Below are 20,377 nucleotides of genomic sequence, written 5' to 3' on the forward strand. Positions count from 1 at the left end.
AAACTCCGCACAAACTGGCTTCTTACTCAACACTCCGCCATCTTGGCTGCTTCTCCTGGCCTCCTCCACGTGGCCTTTCTCTGCTCTCCTCTCTGCTCTCTCCTCATATGTTAATCTCAGGAACCAAGAGAGCAAGCTCCCGTTCTGCCCCTATTTTATAGTGTAGAAATCCAAACCTTTAATCCAATATACAAAATAGGGAAGTCTCTAATACAAAGTCACTTCTCTGAGGATGATTGGATTGTACCACCCCACATCAAAAGGGGTGGGAAAGGCTTAATCCCAAAACCAAGCCCCAGGCTACAACAATTCTGCCTGCCCACAGCCTGCCCCCAACACACATTAATATCACCTGGGTAATGGCCTCCAAGTGGGCAGTGCCATCTTTAACAAAGTAAGCATAATATATTTTATCTGCCCAACACCACAGTTTTTAATCCACTCGTCCACTGACGGACATTTGGGCTGTTTCCAGATATTTGCTATTCTGAACAATGCTGCCATAAACATGGGGTGCATTTCTTCTTTTGAATCAGTGATATGGTGTTCTTGGGATATATTCCTAAAAGTGGGATGGCTGGGTCAAAAGGCAGTTTGATTTTTAATTTTTTGAGGAATCTCCATAGTGTTTTCCACAGTGGCTGCACCAGTCTGTATTCCCACCAGCAGTGCAGGAGGGTTCCCTTTTCTCCACATCCTCACCAGCACTTGTTCTGTGTTGTTTTGTTGATGAGCGCCATTCTGACTGGAGTGAGGTAATATCTCATTGTGGCTTTAATTTGCACTTCTCTAATGATTAGTGATGTTGAACATTTTTCCATCTGTCTATTGGCCATCTGTATGTTCTCTTTGGAGAAGTGTCTATTCATTTCTTTTGCCCATTTTTGGATTGGGGATGCAATTGGGGCAACACTAGAATCTATGTAAACACAATAAATTAAATTTAAAAAAATTACTAGTTATAGAATAGCCAGAGAGATGTGGTTTGCAGTGTAAGAAATAGAGTTAATAATTTTGAGATAACAGGGTTTGGATGGTGCTTCAGGCAAGTAGGGGATCACTCTAAAGTGTATGGTTTTCCAGACACTTTGCTGTACATCTGAAACTGGTGTGAAATAGTATTGAATGTAACTGAGGTTGAAAAACAATTAAAATAATGTAATTTAACTTTAAATAAAAGACCTATTTAAAAACAAACTCAGTTTAGATTATGCTCTCTTACCTATTATAGAGAAGATAGAGTAAAAGATTCCTAATATTTCATCTGGGAAACCTCAAGCATTTTAGGATCTGAAATAAAAGCTCAGAATGAAGAGTATGGTGATTTCAATTTCATCATTCTTTCAATTTGATGTTATCAGTTTTATTTCTCAGTGGAAAAGCTCACGTCCAGCAACACGTCAATAGAAATCATGGTAAGTAGAGAACAGCATCTAACTGTTCTTGATTGAGCTTTGGAGAGCAGGGTGCCAACACCATTTATTTCTGACTAATAAAAGGCCTTACATTTTAAGGAAAAATTGAACAAAAAAAACCTTTAGATAACAGAATACATTTTACTGATATTAGACACTACATATAACAGGCTGAGCAAAGGATATAAAAATTATAATAAAGTTGAAATAGAAAAAATTATATTCTTATATTTTTCATGCCATAAAATATGAAAAAAAGATCTTTTCAATTTTTCATTATCATCATGACATTTACAAATAAATGGTTAAATTCAAATTTGTTTTTTGTTTGTTTGTTTGTTTGTTTCATTTTTCCAAAGCTGGAAACGGGAGGCAGTCAGACAGACTCCCGCATGCACCTGACCGGGATTCACCCGGCATGCCCACCAGGGGGCGATGCTCTGCCCCTCTGGGGCGTCACTCTGTAGCATCCAGAGCCATTCTAGTGCCTGAGGCAGAGGCCAACAGAGCCATCCTCAGCGCCCAGGCAATCTTTACTCCAATGGAGCCTCGGCTGTGGGAGGGGAAGAGAGAGACAGAGAGGAAGGAGAGGGGGAGGGGTAGAGAAGCAGATGGGCGCTTCTCCTGTGTGCCCCGGCTGGGAATCGAACCCGGGACTCCTGCACGCCAGGCTGACGCTCTACCGCTGAGCCAACCACCCAGGGCTCAAATTTGTTTTTTAAGATACTTATACCATCAACATTTTAAAATATCCCTTAAATAACGTTTTTGCTAAAAAACTTTCTCAATTCCTTTTAGCAAAGTAGCATAATCTGAAATATAATAAAGCATAAGTTAAATTCTTACAAAGTGAATGAAAATTAGGAATATTTTTAATTCCTATACTCTTGCATTAGTTGCTTAGTTGGCAGAGTTTTCCATGCTTTATCTTGGGCACAGTTTGAAGAGGTCTAAGTAGTGATTCGGCCCACTTTAAGGCTGCCAGATTGTTGGATGGAGTTTATATATACTCACAGAACTGGAAGAACCCATATAAAGTATCTAGTCCTAAGAATATCTTGGTGTTCAGTGTTAGTAAGTAAAAGATATGTCTGTTTATTTATATTAGATATATTGAAACAACTACCACTGGTCAATAATTGAAAAATCCTCAAACCATAATAACAGTATATAATGTCACCAAATCATACTCTTGATGATAAGAAACACTAGACTGACCTCAGAAAAAGTCAGCCAAATCTTGGATGACATAATTTAAAACTAATATCTTAAAAATAATGAAGCTTTTTAAAACACATTGTTTTAAAAAAAGAGAGATGTGTTTTTTTAAAAAAATAGGATAAAATAACTTATTTTTAAGTGTTATTTCATCTTCAAAATTTTTGTCTTCTATATATTTTTATAATAATATATATTAGTACCATGGTATATGTATATAAATTATAAATATATCCATGAGTTGAAGGTTCAAGATTCCAAATTTTCTCCTAACAGATGAATGTAATAAAAAAGTTAAGGAAAACCCATTTAGAGCCGCACTGCCACATCTATGTGTGACTACTGAGCATTTAATATAGGTGACTTTTATATTTTAAGTACTTAAAACTTGTTACAGCCTGACCTGTGGTGGTGCAGAGGATAAAGCGGTGACCCAAAATGCTGAGGTCGCCGGTTCGAAGCCCTGGGCTTGCCTGGTCAAGGCACATATGGGAGTTGGTGCTTCCTGCTCCTCCCCCTCCTCTCTCTCTTTCTCTCTCTCTCCCCCTCTCTAAAAATGAATAAATAAATATTAAAAAAAACTTGTTACAAAAGACCTACATTTTTTATTTTATATAATTTTAGTTGACAAATTTTAAAAATAAAGCAGTGTCAAATACTATTTTCCGTTAATCAAAATTACATTGGAGGGGGGGAATAAGGCTATATTTTTCTTTAGCTGTTGAAAATATAGCATCTGAGTTGAGATAGTTCTGTAAGTATAAAATATAACACCCTGTTTCAATTTATAAAAGATTCAAGATGTCCCATTACTAAGTTCATGTTGATTTTACCTAGAAAGGATAATATCTTGGTTGAATAATATATTAGCTTGAATAAAATAAAATTTTTAAAATTAATATTGCCTATTTCCTTTTACTTTCCTTTAATGTGGCTACTATAAAATTTAAAATTACGTATATTGCATTATATTTCTATTGGACATCTGGTCCAGAAGTAGTAACTGATGGATAGGCAGCTATATAAAAAGAATATTTAAGAGAGTAAGTCCATAACTTTTTCAAGATTCAAGACTCAAATAATAGATCACTGTCTCTAACATATAAAAGGTGTATTTATGCATAAATTTTGAAATAATGTGAAGATATATTTAATTGAGATTTACTGAGGTTATCGCATCGAAGAATTTCCACTGACATTTACTGAATATAGCTTGAGTTATACAGAAAAGCTGTATAGAGTTAATGAACATGACATTAAATTGAAAGTACATAAATTTATTTCTATTTTATAAAAATAGCAGATTTTAACTTCTATATATAGACTGGACCAAAAGCAAAGGAGAGGAAAACAAGTTGATCTTCTTCATTAACGTATTCAGCGTAGTGTTTTTAAAATTTTTTTTATAATTGATTTCAGAGACAAAGGACGGGAGAGAGAAAGAAACATTGATTTGCTTTTCCACTTGTTATGCATTCACTAGTTGATTCTTGTATATGCCCTGACCGAGGATTGAACTCTCAACTTTGGTGTATTGGAGCAGTACTCTAACCAACTGCGCTACAGGGTCAGGGCCTTCAAGTTGATCTTTTTAAGAGAATAATAGAAGACAACAAATTTGGGTTCTGTACCATATAAAACCATTGTTAAAAAGAAAAGTGAATTAGCCCTTCCTCTAAAGAATAGCAGATGAACTGAGCCAACCACAGAGACATTCCTTTTTATTCAAACCCACTGACTCTGTCTATCTGCACTGAGTTAGCAAAGTAAAACAATAGGTAGTTTTCTCACACAAAACAAATATCCAATTAGAAATTTTGCCTATAGAATGCATACATAACCTAAAAATCTCTTTCCATTGCTTTATTCTCAATCTCCTGCTCTGTCTGTAAGATCCTGGCTGCGGCTCCAGCAACAAGCAGAGAAAAGTAAGCCACGTGGCAGACCACTGCAAGTAAAGAGAGCGCACCAATGTATTGTACATGAATAATTTTGAGCAACAGGATTTAGTCTATTTCTTTTTTAAACATTTCAACATAGAATCTGTTTTTATAACTGTCCCCTGAACATGAAATCCCACATGAGACATTTCCTTTGAAAAAAAACTAATGCCTAGAATACCTTTGATTTCTCTGAAGAATTGACATGTTTCATAGCCCTTCTGATACTAAGAAATAAATAAAACTTGGTAGAGTTTCCAGCTTAGAGTTCAAGTAAGCAACCCTGGAAATGTTTTAACACTATGTTTTGTTTTGCCTTTTCAGGCCCTCTATTTCCTCTAGACCTCATTCTTTATTTATATGTGAACATAATTATATTCTATATACTCACATAAGCTGTCACAAATACTTTCTAGAAAATGAAAGGGTAAAACAATGTAATTTTTTAATAAATATAGTTAATTACCTTTCTAAATATCAAGATTATTTAAATTATGATGAAATATCACTAAAACAATAAGTGGGTAGTATTCATTTGCAACAGAGTAAGTTAGAAGTAGGAAAAATTTATATATGCTTACTGTGTTCACTCTTAAACATGTTCTTCTAGAAAATAAAACCAAATATTAACAATAGATATAAACTGTCTGCTTTGCTATAGATTACAGATTGGCTCTAAAACAAAATGTCAAATATACACTCTGGAAACAAATTTCTTGTTGACTTTAAACAGATAAAATGTAATATTATATATTTCAAAGAAAAACATCTATTAAATCAATCTTTTTACATATGTTACAATGAAAGAATGTATATTTCCTAAAGCTTATTTTTATACAATGTCAACGAAACTTAATCAAATGACATTAAAATCATTACACATTCTTTTCTTTCAGGAAAGTTGGTGCTAATTCTAATGATATTACCATAAGAATCTTTTTTAATAAGTTATTTCTGTTTCAGTATGTTTACAAATCTCTAAAAGAACTGACTTTTCTAGAAAAGGTATTACTTTTCAAAGCACAGATGTCAGGGAGGGACTAGCAGATATGAGAACAGGAAAAAATATTTCTTTTGCATATGTAACATCTCAGGGGTATGTCTCAGCTCTTCAAAAGGGTTCTAAATGGTGACTTTATTGATATACAAATCAGTTGAGATATACAACTTGTCTCATATTTGGAAAATGTTTCTCATAATAATATTTAAATCTGTTGTTCTATCTGTACTGTTAGAGAAAATGGGTAGGTATGTGGGTAAGCAACAGGCAGTTTAAGATCTCTCACGCCAGCCTGTCTATTTGTGGCCATAGTTAAGCACCTGTAATTCAATCCAAGATAGATTAAGGATAAAAAGGCAAAGTTAAAAAAATTACAAATATTTTTTTCCCCTTATCTTTACAAAAACAAAACAAAACAACAACAAAACCTTAAACTGAGTTCAATGAATTTACAGAGTTCACAGGCTGTTGCATAGATAAGTCAATGGTTATTCTTTCTACAATATTATATATATTTCGATTCAAAGAGTGGTGTTTCAACCATATTTTTATGTTTACCTTATACTCATGGGTACCAATCTTTTCACTCACCACATGCTGAGCAAGAAACAAATATTAACTGCATGGTAAATACAAAATCAGTTTAAAATAAATTACAGCTTTCATGTATGACAGTTCCAGTACTTAGGACATTTCTCTAGAGGATCCAGGGCTCTTTTTGAGTACTATTTGGGACAGAATAATGCTGTCATCAATAATAACTCACTTCATTGATGTGGAACTAGACACGTGGCCTGGCATGCATATGAATAGTACTTTTAGTATGCATATCTTTCACTATCAGCCACTCTTACTACCTGCTCTGTATCCTAAGACATTCATATCATATCCTGAGAAGAGGACAAAGAAAAATTAGCATGCTATTTATGACTTCTGAATTTTGTATGTAGAGTACTCTGCCAGTCTTGAGGCAACTGAAAAACCAGATAAAACAGTGTTTATTTTCTGGTTTGGGTGGCAAGGCATAAACTATATTAAGCAAGTAATACACACAACAATAACATGGAATTGGCTTTACACATACCAAAGTGAGGACTAGGCTGCCTAAACTATGGAAGCTAGGGAACAGAAAGATAGATCAAGCCTGCTTGAGGTAATTTTGTAGACAAGTCAGGTGACAGCTGGGTTATGCAGATTGGATAAGATGGTATATGTGGCAAGCAGGCAGTTGGAAGTGATCCTGGTAGGCAGTAAGGAGATTATCCTGGCTTGAGTGGAAGGGCCTTTCCATAAACTACAAGAAGTCACAGTTTGCTCGGAGAAACAATATACTTCCGCACACCTAAAGTGGCAGGATACGCGGAATGGATCCCAGAGTGGCTGAAAAGCAATTAGAGACACAGAACAGAAGAAAACTAAAGAGAGTGGTGTTCTGCTGTATGTTCAAGGTATGTGTAAGCTAATCTAGGATCTAAGTTTGGGTCTGGAAGTTCAGGAGTCAGAAGATCCAGCAATCCAAGGTGAGTAGGAGCAATAGAGGAATAGAAAGAAAGAGATAAATAGAAGGTATTTTTTTTAAAGAATTGAACTGTACCAATTAAAAACATAAAGACAAAGGGAAAGGAGTAATATACAAATGTTTATAGAGTAAATAGTTCAAGGAAGGATTTTAGAAAAAGAATGATAGTCCAGGGTGTCCTGGCAGGAGACGCTGCAATGTATTTTTGAAGTGAAGTAGTGAAAGTGTGTGGTATATCAGGATCATGCCATGAGTCAGTGAAAGGGATGGGAGTTCTGCCTTTCTTTCTTACTGAGGAATCATCAGAGGGAGGAAAGGATTATTGAAAGTAAACCAACTTAAAAAGCAAAACCTAAGCCCTCACTGTTTGGAACAAAAGAAAACTGACAACATGGTTTTTTAAAAAAGGACCGGTATATCCATTTAAATAAAAATCAGTAATGTAGCTGCCTTAGTACTCTCCTGGCTTTTCTCACTGATAGAGGGCAGGGGACCAGAAGGAAACCTTCCATTGTCTCTAAAAAGCCCTAAGGTAATACGATCACCCGATCACCCTATAATTCCAATAGCTAAAGGCTACTTATTCCCTTGGGATCCTTCCCCTGTGTATTGGTATTTCACAATCCAATTTTGCTCATTTCAATTCAAATGGGGAACATTGCCTGGTTCTTTGTAAGAGACCTATTTGTTTGTTTAGATTTTTGCATTTTTACCAAAGCTGCTTATTTAAATGACTCACTTTGCTTCTACTTGTCTTACATAGTTACCAATTATTTAAAATATTTTAACTATCACTTAACTTTATAAATATACAGGAAAACAGAACAAACAAACCCCCCAAACCACAGCTGTGTTAGCAGCATAGGCACAAAGGCCTGTCCCGAAAACCTTGCTTTACATTTCACCTTCACAAACGTGCTTTTTCTCAACACCCTGGTTTCTGTTTGTTTTGTTTTTGTGGGAGGAAAGACAATTTAGCAAAATTTATGTTCATAGTTTTGTTTCTTTAATTTCAATCCTCCTTAGTCATTACTTACTGTGAAGTCCAGAGAAGAAGGATTAAGTTTGATTTTTTGCAACACTGTTTACAGCCCCAACTACCAAGAGCATCTAGTGGGCACTTAGCAAATCCTTGTGGAATTACTGAATAAATAAACAAATGCCTAAAATGATAACTTCTGCTGTGAAAAAGAAGCAAAATATCTTGCTTTTGGTTTGTTTAGTTGCAATTCTTTGAGTACCTGAAAATAGTGGGTCAGTTTTGGATCCTTGACTAAGAATGAAGAAAATTTTCACTCTATGTTCTGAGGTGTTAATCCAAATCATTGATCTTAATAGCTAAAGAAAAAAAGCCACATACTCCCAACTTCTTCCCATAACTAATAAAATAATAATAATATCTCCTTTTCAGGACAACTAAGAGAGTAAATGAGGTCATATTAATAACATAGAAAGACAAATATGGTGGCATCATAATACACTAATTTATTACAATCTCTTATATTGGCCAAACTCTGGAATAATACTGACCTATTGATTTATGCTCTTTTACAGCAGAAATTCAAAAGAGCTCTCTATAATTCTGGTTTGATTCCCTTTACTATCAAAGAAAAAGTGAAAAAAATGGCAAAATCTCTATTCCTCTTTTTATAAAACGCAGATACTTGTACTTACCTCTGAGTCAGTCAGGGCTTAGCAGGTTCTTTGTTCCTGTCAGTCTCCTCCACTAACTCAGAAAGCATTTTACTTTAATGAGGCACAAGCCATGTGTGGGGGTTTTTGTTTTTGTTTTGCCTTTTTTTTTGGTATTCATAGCAGAATATCAACTGTGATCAAAACCTCAGCCTACTCAGCACACCTCTCAAAATGCTAATCTAATCATGTCACTTATCTGATTAAAGTCCTATCGTTGTTTCTCATTGTTCTTAGAAGTCCCAAATCTTTAACAAGATGTTGAGCACCACCTGTGGCTGGTTTTAAACATTATTTGACACTGCTCACTGTTAGGCTGAGCAAAAAGTAGGTCCATTTTGCCACTCTTGACTTCCATTTTCACTAGGACTTTGCCGGTCACAATGACCACAATCTAACTGTTGGGCAAACAAGTGTGTTAGGCTTGCTCACTTGCACTCTGCCTGACTGGTGCATGAGCTGGGACAGCACCACGTGTGTATAGTCTATGTGAGGCTTCAGGAGCTTGCCCTCAGGGCCTCAGATTGTAGAATGCAGATTGCCTGCTGCCATTGGGAGGGGCCATTTTTTGCTATTGTTTGCTGGAGAAGGGGTTTTTCCCCTTGGACTGTTTTGCTCATCAGCCGGGAGAGAAAGAGAAGCAGTTTTCCCTGCCTGCCTGCTTGCTTGTCAGATGTTGGGAGACTTTAATAAGCAGAATGTCCCACCATTTTCCCGCTTCACATTTTCTCTACCCTCTGCCCGAAAAGTAGACATGGTTGAGAAACTAAATGGTTGTACACACCACCCCAATGTTCTTGGAACTGACTAATTACAGGCTGACTCTCCCAGATTCCAAAGAGCAGATGAAGTTCTCCCAGCTCCCTAGCAATGAGCACGTCAGCAGGAACTTTCAAACCATAGGAAACCCCCAGACTACTTCTTATCGTGGCTGACCAATTTTGGCCTCAGCCCATAGGCACTAATAAAGTCCTTTGTTTTACTTCCTTTGGCCTCTGCAATTCCTCTGGGAAGCCTAACATGCACCTCTTATTCAAAGCATCCACCTGAGTTTGCTCAGTTTTTTTTAACATGTTAAACTGTGCTCTTGCTCTAGCTGTCACTCAGTCTTTCCAAATCAGCTTTGCTTTCCTGCTCTATGACCACATCTGACCAGTTCTTATTGCCTCTTCACTTTCACTTTAAAGTTATTCAACATACACTTTTTAAGCAAGTACCATGTCTTAGACTATTTTAAGCACTGGAGAGCTAGACAACAATACAACAAATAAATCAAATATCAATAGAATGTATTTGGGTATGGGCAATGTAATACAAAGAATTTTTAAAAGTAGATGACTTGTGATATGGTGGCTTTTTTTAGTTTTGATAAACATGGAAGTCTTTCTAAGAAGAATACATTTAAACCAAGATCAGAATAGGAACTAGCCCCACAAAGATCTAACATAGAGGTAGGGGAAAGTATAAAATCTCTGAAATAGAAATGAGTATGATGTGGTGAAAGAACAAAAGAGGACTGGAACAGGGAAGAGCTTTGTGACACCCAGGTACCGGAAGTACAGGTACTACATACAAATACAGATTTATGCGGGAATTTGGTAGACTGGGCCGAGAAGGAGATTGAATTTTGTTTTAAGTGAACAATGGGAAACAATGGGAAGATGTTAAGAAAAAAAAAAAATGAGCTGGTATAATTTATGTTTTTGAAAAAATGTCTGATTTTGTTGTGTGGAGAATGAATTACATATATTTAGGGAACAAAAGTGAATCGGGAAAATAATTCAAAAGGTTCAAGGAGACCTGGCTTACTTTGTTAAAGGGGAAATGGAAAAAGAGATCAGGATATATCTTGGAACTACTTAGTAAGAGAAGCTAATGTATTAGATGTTGAGCATAAAGGAGAGACAAATCAGAATGAATTTGTAGTTTTTGCTTGACTATCAAGATGGATGACAGTGCCAAGGCCATGAGAATAGTGTTCTATTGAAGAGAAGACTGCCTAGGTTAGAATCCTGGTTTGGCCTGTGTGACTGTAAATAAGTAACTTAGCCTCTCATTTGTTTCTGCACTTAAGAAATTGGGAAAATAACAACCCCACCTCATAAGGTTACTGTGGAGATTTAATAGTATAATTAATATACACTACCTAAAACAGCTTTTGGCATATTACTCCTCAATGAACATGGCTATCAGTATTGCTACTGTTGCAATTATTGTTATAATCTAGATGTGGAAGACAATGAAACATGCAGACCTGAGAAAGTCAACATTATTTTAGCCATTAAATTTGAGATACGCATAGACATCCAAATGGAGATGTTGGTAGGTGGGCACATGAGTATGGAGATCTGAGGAATAGTCAGTCCTAATGATACAGTTTTAGAAGTCACTTCCAAAAAACTGGTACCTAGATCTATACATGAAGTCCCCTAAGGAGACAGTGTAGAGAAAGAAGGGAAGTGAGCCGAAAATTGTGATGATGCACTCTTCATCACTTAGAGATCAGAGTAAAACAAAGACCCAGCAAAGGAGGATGAGAAGGAACAGACAGAGAAATAAGAGAAAATCCTGGGGTGATGTCAAGGAACAAACATTATAAAAAGGCATTAGTTACCTGTACCTGTGCTATGGTGAAATCATATAAGGAAAGAATACAGCAGTAGCCAGTGGAATCTACAAACTGGCAGTCCTTGGGAATCTTGACAAAAGCTTTCTCATTAGAGTATAAGAAATGGAAACTTAAATTTCACTTAATCTGAGAAATCTTAAAAGATTAGCTCCTTTTTCATTGTATCTGTCATTTCCCTACATTTATTATACAGGTGAGTGTAAAGAAAGTCAACTTTAAACTAAATATTTACGTAAAATATACCATTTGTGTAATTATTCATTTATTTTCTATTACTCCTAACTGCTAGTAATCTACTGGGTAGTAGAGATTTATCTTGTTTTTCACAATATCCTTAATAACTAGCAGAGTGCTTGATGCATAATATTGCTCAATTTATAAAATTAATTAAAGAATGATCTAATATGACTGTACCTAAAACACATTTAAAAAAAATAAAACTGACTTTTTTTGTATTTTTTTTTAAGTGAGAAGCGAGGAGGCAGAGATACAGATTCTTGCATGCACTCGACTGGGATTCAACCAGCAAGCCCACTAGGGGGCGATGCTCTGCCTATCTGGGCCCATTGCTCTGTTACAACTGGAGTCATTCCAGTGCTTGAGGCAAGGCCATGGAGCCATCCTAGAGCCTGGGCCCACATGCTTCAGAGGAGGCTTGATGGTGGGAGGGGTAGACAGAGATAGAGAGAAGAGAGGGAAAGGTGGAGAAGCTGATGGTCACTTCTTCTGTGTGCCCTGACTGGGAATTGAAACTGGGACATCCATACGCTGGGTCCATGCTCTACCACTGAGCCAACTGGCCAGGGCTAAACACTGACTCCTTTTAACTAACACCCACACTAATTGACATCCTTACTTTCAGGTTATTTTTAAAGTTTTGGCACAACTAAATAATTGTTTTTATTCAAGACTACCTGAGATAATTTTGGAAGAAGTAGGTAAAATAAAATTAGTAAGCAGATATTCTAGTTTGCACAGTACCTATTTAAAGTTTATTTTTTCAAAGAATAAACAATATCTTTAACTGCGGATCATTTTAGCACGCAATATAAAATTGATTACCATCTGGCCTTTATTAAAGCCCAGTAGATACAACTGATACTTGAAAGAAGAAATCTATGAATCAAATTAAATGTCCATTGCTCTAAATTGGTTTTTAGCTTTATTCTATTTTAAGTAAAATGATCAAATAATCTTATTTGAATTGCATTTGGTTAGTTCTTTGCTGAAATGACACTATAGAAGTAGTGGACATTTTTATTATGTTTTTGCCCTTTATGGAAAGTTAATATAAATAATCATATACTGAGAATATTTCTGAATTTTCTAATGACATAAAGATGATCACACGTTTTCTGTATTGATCAGCATTCCAAATAAAAAACACTTATATGACTAATTTCTTTATAGTACAATATAGTATGACAAAAACTATGTGTATTTTTTCTGATTAACATGTACTTTTCTTTTACTTGAGAATAACAATTATGAAATTCAATCCATTATCATTTTGACCTTGCCTCTAAGAAACTAGGTAATATAATTCTGTTTAATCCCATTAGATATTTATTGCCTAAGTTTCTGCATTGTTTCTCTACAATATATGTACTCCTGTTCAATATGATTTTAGCTACCTGTATATGGGCCTTTGTCATAAATTATCTCTGCTTTTCTGAAGTACGCAGAGTGTGAATACATAAAAAAGAAAAAGAATGTCCTTCTTTCTTTCCTTTTGTTAATACCAAAGATAATCCATTCTTTCTGGCCTTGCTCAAATAAAATCACTTCTATGGAAACATTTTTGACTCTTAACTACAGAATGATGCCCTCTCCTGCATTCCAAGATCACATTTGAATCATCTTACTATAATTTGCTTATATATTACATTCACATGTGAGGTAACATTGCATTTTCTATTTGTTTATTTATATGTTTTAAGATTTAGAGGCAGACAAAAACAAAAGTAATGGAAAAATAAAACAAGAATAGTAATGTCTTCTTCAGTCATGAACAGTACCTAGATTTTACCAAATCTTCTTGCTGTTAGGTGGCTCAGATTCAAATATGGATCTCAATCTTTCATCCATATTGATCATCTGAGAATCTATGCCTCATTTTGTTGTTCTGGTTTTTCTTTTTAAATATCAAGTGACATATATATGTGAAAATCAATTAATAAATTAATATTCTAAAATATAAAGAATATCAATTATTCTTTATAGAGTGTTTATTTCTTCCTCAATTAGATTGAAAAATCTCTAAATAGAAGGATTATATTTTCTTACTTTTTATCCTTCATAGGAATTATTGCTAGAAACAAATGTTACATGTATTATAACTGATCACACCAAAGTTACAATTATTTCTTTCATGTGATAAAACTTGAAGCATCATATTGAAATACCATTATAAGAATCCACATTAACCATTTCTAACAAAATAAAAACAAATTTAAGTGTTCATTAAAATTGATATGCAGTAAAGTTAACAAAGTTTGGTTTAAATGATTTAGTCCCAAGTGACATGATAAAATAAGCTAAATATTATTGTTCAACTACAAGTAAATGGGATAACACTTAAAATTATTTTTCTACAGATGGATGGTACAGGCATTAGAATATTAAGCAAATCATTTAATAAGACTCCAAAACTTTGCCAAGTTTTCAAATAGTTATCAGTAGTAGTACATTTGAAACCCTTAAAAACTTTTAAATAAATCACATAAGCTTGAAATATGAATACATGTGTACCTCTAAAGTTTCTATATCAAGATCAAAATAACAACATTTCTATGAGATAAGAAAGTTGGCCCTCGCTGGTTGCTCAGTGGATAGAGCATTGACCCAACATATGGATGTCCTGCATTCAATTCCTGGTCAGGGCACACATGAGAAGTGACCATCTGCTTCTTACCCCTCTCTCTCCCCTTCTCTCCCCCTCCCCCTCATATAGCCAGTGGCTCAATTGCTTCAAGCATCAGTCCCAGGAATTGAGGATAGCTCTGTTGGAGCGCACCAAACTCAGGCACTAAAAAAAAAAAAAAAAAAAGTAGCTGCCAGGTGGATCCCAGTAGGGGCACATGGGGGAGTCTGCCTATCTCGCCTCCTCTCACTTAAAAAAAAAGTTATGCTTACCTAAATTAGATTCCATCTCTTTCTCTAAAAATAACTTAAAGATTTATTCTTTTTTTTTTTTTTTTTGTATTTTTCTGAAGTTAGAAACTGGGAGGCAATCAGACAGACTCCCGCATGCGCCCAACCAGGATCCACCTGGCATGCCCACCTGGGGCACCGCTTTGCTGCAATCAGAGCCATTCTAGCACCTGAGGCAGAGGCCATGGAGCCATCCCCAGCGCCCTGGCAAACTTTTCTCCAATGGAGCCTTGGCTGCGGGAGGGGAAGAGAAAGACAGAGAGGAAGGAGGGGGGGGGGTGGAGAAGCAGATGGGCGCCTCTCCTGTGTGCCCTGGCCAGGAATTGAACCCGGTACTCCTGCACGCCAGGCCAACGCTGTACCACTGAGCTAACTGGCCAGTGCCAAGATTTATTCTTAATTAAGTGCTTGAAACATATTTTAACACTAAATTAGTTCATATATTTTTTATTTTTGAGATTTTCAAATATATAATTTGGATTGTTTCTACATTCAATAATATTTATCATGCAATATCTCATTTTAAAGTGAACAAATTATTTCACGTTCTCTTCCAATTCTTGACCATAGTACATATGCTTATCCTATTTACAATCTTAACATTTATTATCATTTTTTCTCTTTTAAAAACATAATCAAAATACTTTCCTTAACTTTTCAATATGCTCATTTTCATTGATTATATATTAGAATATTAAAAATAATTTTAAATAGATATTAAAGAATTATGTGACAATGTGGGAAATAGCAGAGGATAACGAGTGAATACTGGCTTAGGATAAAGGATGGATATCATCAGACATAAAAGAAGATCAAATGTTCACTAGAGGTGTGAGACAGAGAGAAGGGTACAGAGAAAGCTCTGTCCAAACTGAAAAAGTGAGGTGTGCAGGCAGAGCCTTGGAGCCTCTTGACTTTTTTCTCAACATTTAAAGCAGTTTTTCTTATCACTACCAGCAGGATTTTTCATATAGTAATAGCGATAGTCCATGTTACTATTCCAAAGGAAACCCCAAAAGGGTTTTGGTTGAAAAACTGACTTGACCTGTTCCCATCTTATTCAGAGCAATCTTGTTGTGGTAGTTAATCTTTTAAGCTACTTCTACTTTGTAATAAAAAATATATTTTTCTTAACACAAAATGCTTTAAACTGGAACCTTGGTTGCTAGATAGCGGTAAAGTTTTATGATGGAAGCATTATCACATTTTCACTTATTGCTAAAACAGACAAACAAAATGTACGGTGATATTTCTTCATTAGGAAGGCAAATTCAAATCAATACTAATTACATTGTTTGTTTTAGACATCCTGACTTTTTCTGTTAATCATCTGATAGCAAGAGTATTATAATTAGCCAATTTGTACATTGGACCTCAAAATTCATTCTTTCACACCAAAGTGTCTAAATCAAAACACAGTGCACAATTTCCTCTAACATAAGATCAACACTTTTTACTTTTTACTTGATTTTCAGCACTCTCCCAAGTGTTACAACAGTAACACTTTTGTATCCCACATCCTAGAAACATTGGTTTACCTTCTCACTGTTAGACAAATTATTAACAAAGAAAATAACCCTACAGTCTTTAGTAGTTCTGTCAGATGTGCTGTTGATTTGGTTGTGGTATACCACACATTCAATGGTGTTGAAACAAATGTTCTGAAATTTTATTTTTCAAGAATTAATTCATGTAAATACATTTTCACAAGGCCCAACACATATTTTTGGAAGAAACGGATCTGAATATCTGTTTTAGAACAAATGTTCCAAGAGGCACTAAAAAGTGTTTAATAAGCATTCTGATAATTATGTATGATGTGGTTAAGAGAAACAAAGGAGCCAAGTAAAGTTAAACCCCAATCTGCACTAGAGTGAGAACAAATATTTAGCACCGGGAAAATTATCCATCATCAACACTAACACTGCTTGCCAAACGAGTGATTGAATTTTTTATTTTTTAGGTGATTAATGTGTTGTCCTTCAACACAATCATTGAGAGTATAACATTTAAAGGCAGGATATGTGCATGAATATAGGATTCACATTTGATCAGAATCAGGTCCTCATGAGTTCTGAAAACATTAAAAACATTGGCAAAGCTTATATTAACATAATGTCATAGTTTATTTCATGAAATCTTACTTTATGTGTTTATTTTATGAAATCTTACTTTATGTGTTATAACAAGGCACCATGAAGTATATCCAAAAGATATTAAAAACATCTTTATAAACACACACACACACACATGACTAAGTGTATGTTTAAGTCCTTAAGAACACTGTAACCACACATTAGAATGTAATTTAAAAATTTCAATCAACAAACAGCTCGTTGCATCAGGAATTAAAACCAGAAAAGTTTAAAAAAATATGAGAACTATAATAAAAACAACTGAGGTATAAACAGTCCTATAAATAAAATTAAGTGCATTAAAGTTACTGGAGTTTTCTATTCAAATGTTCCGTAAGAAAAAAATAACAACACTAAAATATTTAAGGATGATTATGACCATCTTTATAAATCTTCTAATATACAGAGTTTTCACAGTTAGGAAGCTGTTTAACCCTGTGAATTGAAACTATAAGAACATCTGAAGCAATGCATGATTAGACATTATAAAGGAAGTGATATGTACTTGAACAAAAAAAATATTTTTGTACCTACGTTGATTCATTGTATCTATTATCACCCATGATACTTCAAATTTAAAATATAAAACTAAAAAAAATCAAGAAATTAACTTTGCATTATTAAAATATCTTGTTCCTCAAAACATACAAATGATTGACAAAATTATTTTTTTATATTTTCAGATTAGCATAAATAATATGGTAATAATTACATAAGGGTTAGAATAGTAGAAATAACATTGAAGAAGAAAACAATTCATATTTCAATGGTTAAATATATATTATTATAAAAGAGGATATAATTAAAATTTTTTTTCAAAATATTTTAGAATAAAGAATAAAGAAAGGAAAGTGCCTCTGTGCTCAAGTAACTACAAATTACACCTTTTTAGGTGGACAATATGGGAAAAGAGCTTGCAAACAACAAAGATTTAAAAATTAAATCTTTTCTGATGAATTATACTCTTTCAGTAAATACTAACTAAAATAGTACAAATAAAGGTGTTTTATTAAATTATATAGTAATTTTACTCCTCAGTTTGTGACAATACTAAAAAACTAAATTGATACAAGTAGACTAGCAAGTTTGTCTTTTAAAAATTGTTTTTTATATAACAGCAACCCTGTTTTGAAGTACTTATTTTGCTAATATTTCTCTACAGATATCTTCAAAGAATCTCCATTTATACTTTGCTTTATATGAATACAATTATTGAACACTTTGTTACTTTATAAAATCAATGCATCTTTTCTAAAGAAAATAATTCAATCAAAATATATTTAGACAAAATATTTCTAATTATTATCTGACAAATTAAAGAAAAACAAAAAAACCTATGCCACATTGGCAAATAATTTGTCACAATGCCAGTCCACACATATATTGTTGAAGAAGATATAAACTTATTTTAAGCTCATGGCAACCTTCAAGGAATTCTACTAAAAAACAAAAGTAAAAGAAAGAAAAATTTGTCCAGAGACTAATTCTTTAGAAAGGCCCTGACATTATTACTGTACACAGTTCTGTAATACCAAACCAAGAAGAATATTATTCCTCAACAAGGTGAATAATTTCATTAGATTTTTACTTTTAAATTTTAAAATCAACTCAAGTTGTCTTTCATCTAGTAATTTATGAACATTTACAGAATTTATTTAAAATATCAGAAATTTTGATTCAAACAAAATCAATAAGCATGGAGCAATGAATGAAACTAAGAAAGGATAGCGCAAGTCAAAACAAAACTATCACATACTTAATGGATTAATGGTGGAAAAAAAAAAGAAACTTCTTACCAAGTACTCCAAGTCGATAGTTGACTGTGATGACAATCACATTGCCATAACTTGCCAAGACACTCCCATCATATAAATTTCCAGTACCTTCCATATATGAACCACCATGGATATACACCATCACTGGTTTGGGACCCCCACTGTCCCGAATATCTGAAAAACAAATGGTTGACAATTGTTCGTATACTAAAAAAACACACATAATAAAGAAAAAACACATTTTTCATTATAAGGACAAGAAGGCATGATTTTTATATATATAGTTCTTTAAATTGCTGTTTTTGTTTAAGTGTTTCTTAAGCAACTCATATTAACAGCTGCTGCAGAAGAGCAATATTCAATGTTTCTAGTTAAAATTTTGTTTAAAATCATTAACTGAATTATAAAACAAAAAAATGAAAGTAGGTGCAAATTTTAGTGTTTTTTTAAATTAATTTCTAATATGACAGTAGAACCAAAAGAATAGAATAGAATTATTCTTGAAATTACTTTTTAAAAATAGTATGGACCTCATATGAAATTTATGAACCATAAACTACAGGCAAAGGTATTTCTGCTATTGTGAATAAAACAGTTTCTATTTTTTAATAATTGTAAACATTTACACTAAATGCATCATAATTACATATGTAATTATGAATAATTTACGCACTGATTTGTGAATATAATTACAACACTATATTATATGTTGCAAAAAGTTTATTTTGTTACTGGAGTACTGTCAGATGAATGTTGAAACAGTAAAGTCATATGCTTTTATACTTTTGATGTTGTTGCATTTAAGGAATTATCATTTAAATAAGATATTTTTAGTAAGTCTGCTCATTACATTTATCCTTAACCTTTGGGAAAAGAAGACGCACTGCTCTGTTTTTCACTTCTTTGTGTAATTATTATACTCTTCTTAGCCTCACTTTAACTTTATGATTTTGTCATGTAGGTTTTAGAGAGGATACAACTTAGGCTATGTTAAGCGTTAATATTTAGGGTGATGTTGAAGTGATTTCTGTAGCTCTGAATTTTAATCAAATGTATTTATTTCCTAAGAAATTTTCTTACAATTATGTAGTTTTCATAAAGAATCTAGAAATAATACATAAGGGGGGCAAAAGTAGGTTTATACCTGCAAATTTGTTTATTTTTATATTATTTTTATTAATTATCATGTTATTTCCCATACAAACAACTCTAAACTTACTTTAACCCAACCTTATACAGTGAAAACATAAGAAAATTTAATCAGTATAAAAATAGACTAATTTATAGAAAAATTATAAACTGTATATTGGTTAACATAGTTTTAATTATTATATAGATTAAAACATATATTTACATATGACTACATAAAATATTACTATTATCGCTTCTACCCACAACTGAAACAAAATTACATCAAGTATATTTTTTTAATTACAATATTTAATGTGTAATTTAAAAGATGGTTTTCACTGTTTTTGACATTTTTTATCAAACTTAAGTCTCTTACATATTTATGATTAAGGTTTCAGCTTTCAGAATAGAGTAATATGATACAAACTGTTTGAAAAACCATTGATTATTTAGAAGTTGCTTAACATTTCTCGTAAAAATATTTAGAAAATATAAATGCCTTCATTTTCTATTATAAAAATAATTTTTCTTAAGTAAAAAATCATCCTAAGATCAGGTATTGCAGCTCAACTTGTTTGTCCAGAATTTCAAGTTAGGGAACTAGCTCATTCAGAATTTAGAGACTTTCTAAGAGGGCTATTATTTTAAATTTGACTGAATACCAGTATATGGACTTAACCATATTTTTCCTCCCTTACCAAGGGTGTACTTGAGAAGCATGTTTTATTTTTAAGTGGTAGAGGATACTTTCACATAGAAACCATCCATTA

At 33.6% G+C, this 20,377-nt stretch overlaps 1 protein-coding gene across 4 annotated transcripts in view; it reads right to left on the reverse strand.

The window, feature by feature from the left end:
* NLGN1 (neuroligin 1) overlaps nt 1-20,377 on the reverse strand; it is a 999,306-nt gene that overhangs the window by 538,362 nt on the left and 440,567 nt on the right. For all 4 annotated transcript variants that reach the window (XM_066241521.1, XM_066241523.1, XM_066241519.1 and 1 more), the window contains one exon: nt 18,498-18,650. In XM_066241521.1, coding sequence (XP_066097618.1) covers nt 18,498-18,650 — 153 coding nt within the window. The remainder of the gene's footprint in view (nt 1-18,497; nt 18,651-20,377) is intronic.

The sequence above is a fragment of the Saccopteryx bilineata genome, chromosome 8 (assembly GCF_036850765.1).
Source record: "Saccopteryx bilineata isolate mSacBil1 chromosome 8, mSacBil1_pri_phased_curated, whole genome shotgun sequence".
In the NCBI taxonomy this organism is placed as follows: Eukaryota; Metazoa; Chordata; class Mammalia; order Chiroptera; family Emballonuridae; genus Saccopteryx; species Saccopteryx bilineata.